The sequence below is a fragment of the Arachis ipaensis genome, chromosome B05 (assembly GCF_000816755.2).
Source record: "Arachis ipaensis cultivar K30076 chromosome B05, Araip1.1, whole genome shotgun sequence".
NCBI lineage: Eukaryota > Viridiplantae > Streptophyta > Magnoliopsida > Fabales > Fabaceae > Arachis > Arachis ipaensis.
The window spans coordinates 22,107,937-22,117,259 of NC_029789.2; the positions used below are offsets into that span (position 1 = coordinate 22,107,937).

Here is a 9,323-nt window from a genome sequence, read left to right on the forward strand (position 1 = left end):
AAATATATTTTTTATTGAGTAAAGTTAATTATTTGCATTTTATTCATTACTTTTACGGCATTCCCATTCCCTACTGAGAACATGTGGTTTGTTCTCACCCCAAAATCTTCCATCCTTTCAGTGACACAGGTTCGAAGATTCAGTTAGAAGATGCAGACAACCAGTAGATTAACTTGTGATTCTTGTTATTTTTATAGAGTTCCCTCGCCCTTGTTGCTTTAAGTTTTATTTTATCCAGAGGGATAGGTATTGTATTTGAGTTTTATATTAAATTCATTTGTATAGCATTTACTATTATTAATAATTGTGTGATTTTAATTACTAAAATATTTTTCTGAAATTTTCTTAAAAACTGAAACGCGGTATCGACGTAAAGGCTCAATAGTAAATTTATAATAAAGGAAATCAGGTCCGTAACGCCTTACTTTTGGTACGATCATGACGTGTTAAAAGTTAGGGTGTTACAATAAATAACTCATGTACCTTTTATTTATGAAATAGAGTTGAAGTTGATTTGAATATGAAATAGGTTGTGTGCTTATTTTCCTCTAGATTCTTTGAGAGTAAGAGGTGCATCATTGGCTTGATCAATCAAGGTAGGTTTATGGCTATTTTCACCATAGTGGGGTTGCTAACCTCGCCAAAATTGGTGAATCTAAACTATGTCACCATAGTGGAGTTGTTAATCTCGTCAAGATTGGTGAATCTAAACTATGTCCCTATAGTGGGGTTTCTTTTATTATTTTGTTCACTCGAAAAATTTTTGATACACTTTTCAAAACTAGTAAGGAGTAGGTTTCGCTCACAGATCATTAGATATCGAACCATTTTGATTTGCTAAAAAATGATAAAATAAATTGGCACGCCCGGTGGGACAATTTTAAAAATTAAGTGTGTCAAAAAAGTGTTTTTAAATGATCTAGTGCATGCAACTTAGAAGTGGCAAGATTATTCAAATGGCAGAAGAAGTTTCTAACACTAATGTGGAATCATCTGCAAATAAATGATAATGTTGCTGTGGTTGCACCAATTCCGATGGAGACATCATCGCGTGCTAAAAATAGTACAATTGGGGAGAATGTAACAGTGACTAATCCCCCAGTTGGGAATAGTGGACGAAATCTACGTCCACGGATTGCTATAAGCAACTGCCAGTAACTATTGGTTGTCCTCCTTATGAACTAATCAGATACAAAATTTTCTGTACTTATTAATTATTAGTATATGGGTTGTGCTATGGTGCTGAAAGATATTTTTTTCAGCAGGTATTGAAATATGTTGGTAACATGAAGAGAAAGACACGTGTTTATATTGTTGGGACATGCGCAGAGAGAAAAATGAAGTGAAAGATAGTGAAGTGACGCAGTGGTGTTGGTAAATTGTGAATAATTAATGTTAATTTTAATAACAATTGGGCTGATTTTTTTATTGTATTTAGGCCTCTTTTTGGCAACTTATACCAAACTGATAATGTGACCAATTTATCTATTTTTTCAGATAATAATAATAATAATAATAATAATAATAATAATAATAATAATAATATAGCTTAAACAAAGAAAGAGAGAGTTATGATATGAAGGAAGAGAAATGAATTTTTAATAATCATGGCAAACTCTCATTCTTGCCACATGTAGCATATTAAGCAAAAATTCAAACCCAATAACATTTAATTAAATAACTTGGATTACTAATAAATTTATCTAAACTATTAAATAAAAGAGAAAAAAAATTCAATACCACTGACATTAATATCAGATTCCATAATACATAAACGTCTTTATCATTTTTAATAATAAAAATAAATACATTTTATTCTCTAAATAAAATAAAAAAATTAATACAACTAATATAAATTCTTCGTAATTATTGTTAGGATTTGGTTGAATTAGTTCCACATTGCTCAGGATAGCAAATGGAGTGGGTGGCCTAGGCTATAAATATGAGGTTAAGTTCTCCATTTGTTTTTGCACCAGTCAGAAACACTTTAAGCTTGTATCTGATTTTTCTTTTCCTCTGTACTCTTTGATTAGAGAGTGTTGTGAGGTGTAGTTAGATATTTGCTTTGAGAGAGTGTGGGTGTACTGGGGTGCCGGTGTTAGAGAGAAAGAAGTCTATGTGTTGTAACAATTTTCACATAGTGATATTCTCTGGTTGTCATTTGACAACGGCCGTGGTTTTTTCTCCGGTAATTGGAATTTCCACGTTAAATTCTTGTGTTGTGATTGTGTCTATTTTATTTCTCTGTCAAAGGTGTTTTCTCAAGGGGGAATGGTGTCTTATTCCCAACAAGTGGTATCAAGAGCTTCGATTTGGTGGGATTTATTCTTAGTATGCTCTGTGGTTGCAGCCTAGTCTGACCTTCCACATCAGAAAAGAATTTTGTCCTGTGGCTTGAGGTTGATCTTTGGTTGCTGTTGTTGTTGCTGGAAGGCAGTGTGACACTGTGAGAGTGCAGTTTGGAAATGTTCTGGCTAAGGAAAGACCTGGTATTTAAGTGTGTCCATTGTGACCCACCTCTCTTTCCTGGGGACCCTTCCTAGTACACGGTCTACGGTTGAGTTATACTATTCCAGTATACGGTTGCAACAATGTCAGGATATTCAAGTGCTGTGAAGCTTGAAATAGAGAAATTTGATGGAAGAATCAATTTTGGCTTGTGGCAAATACAAGTCAAGAATGTGTTGATACAATCAGGTTTGCACAAGGCGTTGAAGGAGAAGATCTTTGGTTGCTCTCTCTATGAGAGAAGATGATGTTCTCTAGAAAACAAGAAGTATCCTCATGGTATTGCCGCACTACCATGGATAAGGATGAGTTGTGGCAATTGGGTCCACAATTGCACACGGGCATTGGTTGGCGTTGAGATGCAAGGTGTGTGGCGGAGTTAGGTCGATGGCTGAAGAACTTCCAGGAAAAGCCAATTTGGAAGTTGCACCATGAATTTTCAGCAAGGTTTCGATCTGTACTATATATATATATATATTTTTTTGTATAAAGCATTGGTATTTTAGTAATCAAAATCCATTACTACACCAAAAAGTCCATGTCCAAAAAGACACATTTAACTTAAATACATAATTATCACTAAAGCTTAGGCTGTTTAGCACTACTTAATTATCATAAAAATTGGTCAACTATTCTCTACAAACTATCACTTCACTCTGACCACTTTTTACTATCATTCAGTTTTTATTTACGTATGTGCCAGCAACACAAACATGTGTCTCTTTCTATATATTAACAACACATTTTAATATCTGCTAAAAAAATGTCTTTCAGCACCATAGCATTGACCTTAATATATATGCATGCAAAGTATTCACTGGATGCATGTATATATACACTACAGAAGTTTTGGAAACAAAATATGATCAAATCTTGATTTTGGAAACTATACTATTCTATTAATTATTAGTATAGTTAGTGTTTTTTCAAAAGTAAAATTTTATTAATTAATTTCAATAAAAAATAACATAATTTTTTAATATGAATATAAAAATAAGAAAATGGAGTCTTTCAAGTTCAGTTAAAGAAGCCAAATACAATAAGCAGCAAGACTAGAAACTATGAGAGAAAAAAAAGTCAATAAAAGTATGATCAATTTAGTTCAAAAATTTAGGATTAAACAAATATATTTGTTGAATTTTTTTGTTTAATATTGAATATATAGACTCCAGTTTTAATGGTTTCAAAATATTTAGATTACTAAATGGTTTTAGTAACAAAATATATTTTTTTAAATTTTTAATGTTTAATAAATTTCAGAAAATAATCAATTTTTTATTCAAAGAATCGATTGATTAGTGAATAAAAATCTTTTCTGTTTATGATAATCAATTATTTTACAAACAAAAGTTAATTTTTACGCAAGTCAATCGATTTTATTACATAATTGATTACTTGAGGAATTCAATTAATTGGTTGAAGAAAACAATTGGATTAACAGCAAACATGATTTTTCAATTATTTATGCTATTTAACAAATCAAAACAACAAACGAATTCAAAAATAAAAATTTGTTGATTCACTTTTTTTCTTTTTCTTCAATTCAAAAGAATTATTTGACGTTGAATCTTAATTTTATAATATAACTTGAGTTTTAAAAATTAAATTAGTTGAAGTTATTCACAAATCAATCTCATAATCGTATCCATAGACTAGAGTTAATGGAGGAATTATTAATGATATAATTGTGAAAATAACATAAATGATGAATAATAAAATTATACAAATATTTTCTTTTACAGACCAATCAAAGCCCTTAACTTCTGACTTCTTCTTATAATTTAGTTGGGCATTTATCTATGGATTAATTATTTGAACACACATCTAATAATAAAGATTAATTTTCATCTAACAAATATGTATTCATTAATTTAACTTCTATTTCCTATATTTCTTGTAGCATTTGAGATTCTGGTTAAGAATTCATTGAACACATCATCGCTGCTGAGCAAGCTAATCCTTGCATACTTTTGATCAACACCAAATCGCTTTCCTCCTCTTACAAGCACCTTTAAATTCCTCAGATAACTCTCACAATCTTCTATGCTCCCCTTGCACTTCATCCAAGCAAATGCTGCAATAATATATATTAATACACTAGTCATAATAAAAAATGCATGTTGAGTCATATGTCGCCTTGGACGCTAAGTAAAAAAGAAATGAATTTTGTTACCCGGGTAAGATTCAGATGTGTGGTTAGTGAAGGTGCAGTAGGCCTTAGGATATTTGGCCAAGTAGAAGAGGTTACTTTTGTCAACAACTGCCCTTAGTTTCTCCCACCTTTCCCTCAACTTGCGCCTCGAATATTCAAAGAAGAGCTCATCGGGATCTAAGGACGATCCTATTTCCTGATAACTGTCACAGATCACTCCTATGATCTTAGCAACTCGGATTTGAGATTCTTTTGACACTCCAATTGAGTTCATCTGAATGAACCTTGTCATCTTCTTTGCAACTTCAATATCTTTCACAATTGCCCATCTTCACATACCAAAATCAAAATATAGTTATTAAAAAATTATTTTTTAATTTGTTAATATTAGTCTGTTTTATTATTATTGTAACATTATTTTTTATTTTTTACTTTTGAAAATTCATACATAAAGTACCCATATACATGTTGACTATGGATTCGGTTGCAATTGTTTAGATGGCAATCATTGGAATGCACATTGCAACGCAAAAATTAAACTTTACATTGTTGGTAGCTATTTTTAAAAAAATAATTGTGAGAAATTAATATTTTTTAGAAATACAAAATAAATGGTAATCACATGATATTTTTATTTTAAAATTTAAAAATTAACTATTTTTATGCTCTGTGCCAACTGCAAACAATCTACTTGTTATAATTGATGAGTGAGATGTCAGCACATAATTAAATTAAATTAACGATAATGTTAGAGAAACAAAATAAGTTGTTAGTATTTTTAGTTAATATTTTTTATTATTAAACTTTTCGTTAAATTAAATGATTAGAGGGATACGTTGATTGATGAATACTAACCCAATGCGGGAACCAGCATGGCCAGTGCATTTGGAAAATGTGAACAACATAAGATCATGGTCATACTGTTGAGTAATGGGAGTGTATTGTGGCCAATAATACGCAAAGTCATGAATCACTTTCCCTTCAGCTTCTGATGAGTTTGCCACTCCTCTCCTCATACTTCCACAAGGGTTGTTAGGGGCGGTTACCACCTCTATATATGCCTCATTCTTATCGTACTCCCTTGCATCTCCGCCCCACCGATACAATCCCGAACGCAAAATCTCAACCTCATCTTGATATTCCTGCAATAATAATAACAAACGGTCAATAATTTTAAATGATTTTATTTGACTTAACATTTATAATTTTAACCTGTTAAAATCAGACATTCATAGTAATGATAAATGATTAATAACGAAAGAATCATATCATTTGACGCTGTTTTATGTGCAAATTAAATGGCACTGTATTTGGATCATCATTCATTAAGTCAATCACTTTTAAAATGAATTGATTGGAAATATTAAATATTAGAGTCATGAGTGGTTCATCCAAGAGTGTTAGTTAATCAAATAATTAAGAAGACAGGAGAGAGACACGGCCATGTTACAATGTTTGCATACAGTGAGATAGAGAATCTAAGGATCCATGTGGTTCTAAGTGAAAAATATTGTAAAAGCAAATCTAGTGTAAAAACTATACTCAAAATGACCATAAAAAACCAAAAAGGGGCCAAATTAGTGATTCAATTTGACTTGTTAGTTAAAGCAGTGAGGAATTACATTTGAAGTAACAATTATTGAGACGAAAAAGTAACAAACCGAGTAATAAGGAGAAGCAGCAACGACATTGATGGGATTGGGAGAATCCGAAGGAGAGAGAGCAAACAAGGCAGCCTGGAAGAGCTGAGTGGAGCCAGTGCCCACCACGATGTGCTTGTCCATGCCGACGGAGGCGTTCCCCACCACGCGGTGGAGCCGCTGGATGGCTTCCCTCAGCTCCGGCAGCATGAACCAGCACACGTTGCTCGTGTCGCTCAGGTAGCTCATCAAATCCTCGCCGTTTATCACCACCGTACACTCTTCACTCTTCTTCCTCCAGTATGATCTGAACACCTCTGGATCACCTCTGAATTCAATTCATTTTATTCCATTAAAACAAATCATATATTAGAGTAAGAATAATAATATTATTTTTTTAATAACAATAATAATAATATGCATATATTAGTAACACTGTCATATAGAAAGAACGAACAGAGTATGTAGATATATGTAACGTGGGATGAAAGAAAAAAGAGAGACTTATATATAGGATGAGGGGTTATATGATTACTGATCAAGATTGATGAAGGAACTGGGAGATGGGGTGATAAGAGGCTTGATGGTGCCATTGGAACAAGGGTAGCCATTATTAATTTTGTTGACAGAAGGAACAGTAGGAGGAGAAGCAGCCTTCAGGACAACCATAGTTGAATATCAGAAGAAGTGACAACTCTTTCTATGATTTAAATATAATAATGCTTGTGATAAATTCTATTAGCGAGTATGAATATATATATAAGAGGAAGAGAGGTCTATGCACATACATCTCAATCAAGGTAAGGTCCATGCATCATGTATGAATGCGTGATTTAATTTTTTTTCTCCATTTGTATTGGGTAAAATATTTTCTGACAGATATACCATAAAAAGAATATATTCTTACTAATTTGGTTTGACAAATGACTTGCTGAATTGCTGTACATGACTCCTCTTGAAAAATTTGACCTATCAACAAATAAAAAATAATATATAAAATGATTTTTTAACAAAAATATAAGACAGACAATTAAGATACAACCATCACTAAAATCACAAAATATCAAAAACAGATATAGTTATATCCAATAGATTTCAACAGTCCAAAAAGTGTTCAAATTTTCTATTTTTGACATTATTCATTTTATCTAGTTATTTAATTTATTTTAGCGCTGGTGAAATCCTTTCACCCATAATTATTAGATTCGACTCGACTCGGTAAGTTTGATCGAAAATATGATCACTTAATCGAACCGTACCATTCGTTGAACTGTTTATGTAATAGACCCGGTAAAACCCGGTTCGATTCGATGAATTTTATGCGAATTCAGTGATCCGGGCGGTTAATCCAACCCGGTCCGGGTCATTTTTATTAATTTATTATTTATTTTTTTTGAAACGGCGTCGTTTCAGGCCACCCCCATCCCCATCCCCCTGTTTGAATGAACCCTGAGCCATTATTCTAAACTTTTGAGTGGAATCACCCCCTAACCGTAGCCAGCCTTATCTCTCTGCTCTCTCGAACTCGGTGTCGATCGGCAGCCCCTCACCCTCACCTCGTCACTCTCTCGTCTCTCCCCTCACCTCGTCAGTCGTCAGTTAGTCACTCTCAGTCTCTAGGCCTCTCACCTCGTTGTTCTCTCGGTCTGTCACCGTGCCCTTGCGTTCGCTTTGTCGAAACCAGTGAAGCAGCATCTGCTCCCTTGGGTGATGGTGGTGGTCGTCTTTTCAACCAGGTGAACTCCAGTTTTTGACCCTGTTCTTTCTTTAGTTCAATGTTGATTTCAGTGAATCTGGTGGTTATTGAATGTGGTTGTTGCTATTTTATTTAGTTTTTAGAGTTGTTGTTGCTGTTCTTTCTCTGGTTCAATGTTAATTTCGGTGAACCTGAGCAAATTTTACTATTTTAGAGTTGTTGCTGTTCTTTCTGTTTGTTGAATGTTGATTTTTTAGAGTTGTTGTTAGTAAATCTGAGCAAATCTTAGTTAGAATTATTGTTGAATCTGGTAGTTGCTACTATTATATTTAGTTTTTTAAAGTTGTTGTTGCTGTTGTTTCTCTGGTTCAATGTTAATTTCGGTGATCTTGAGCGAATTTTTGAGTTGTTGCTATTCTTTCTGTTTGTTGAATGTTGGTTTTTTAGAGTTGTTATTGGTGAATTTGAGCAAATTTTAGTTAGAATTGTTGTTGAATCTGGTAGTTGCTGTTGTTGTATTTGGTTTTTTAGAGTTGTTGTTGAACTGAATCTGAGAAAATTTTAGTGAACTTTGGTTGAATAGTTAATTTTGTTGTTGATTATTATTAGTGAACTTTGGTGGTTATTGCTGTGTTTCTTAAAAACTCACTTAGATAAATCTTTTGTGGCTAGAAATCTTTTGTTTTTTTTTGCTAAAATTTAAAAAATGTCTTCATCTCAAACACCATCAAACACGCTACCATCTCAAGAACAAGCATCATCAGCAACTCCTGATGTTACAACTAAAAGAGTTTATAATAATAGAGGGAAGACTGATCCTGCTTAGGGTCATTGTAAACAAATTGTGGAAAAATCACTATGATATGCATATATTGTGACAAACCTATTAGGGGAGACTGATCCTGCTATGGAAGATATGGATTACCGGTCATATGACCAGGTTGATTACCAGTTTGATTTTGATAACTATGCTTTAACCCACCTTTCCAACTCATCTATAAAATCAATTTTGTTAATGTTATTGAATGTGCTGTCTCTTATATTTATTCATAGAAACTAATATTTGGTCAAATTTTCATTTAATGAAACATATATATATCTCATCAACCATGTTCTAAAATAAAGCATATCCCATGATTTTTGTTTAGTAATTGGTGTCAATTATATGTTCATAGTTTCAATTTAAGCAATGTTCTGGAAATCGGATTAGACCAGTCAGTTCAACTGGATTAATTGAAAATCAATATTTTGATTGGTTGATGCCAAGAATTATTCTACAAAAAACCGATAAAAAAATGACTAAATCAGCGGTTAACCAATGAACCGA

The 9,323-nt window shown here is 32.7% G+C and overlaps 1 protein-coding gene across 1 annotated transcript; it reads right to left on the minus strand.

The window, feature by feature from the left end:
• On the minus strand, window positions 4,238-7,112 carry LOC107641771 (L-tryptophan--pyruvate aminotransferase 1-like). Its single transcript, XM_016345237.2, has 5 exons — window positions 6,836-7,112; window positions 6,322-6,628; window positions 5,516-5,802; window positions 4,682-4,989; window positions 4,238-4,582 (listed from the first exon to the last, which is right to left on the minus strand). Exons 1-5 carry the CDS (start codon window positions 6,967-6,969, stop codon window positions 4,380-4,382), a joined length of 1,239 nt encoding a protein of 412 aa, XP_016200723.1. The 5' UTR covers window positions 6,970-7,112; the 3' UTR covers window positions 4,238-4,379.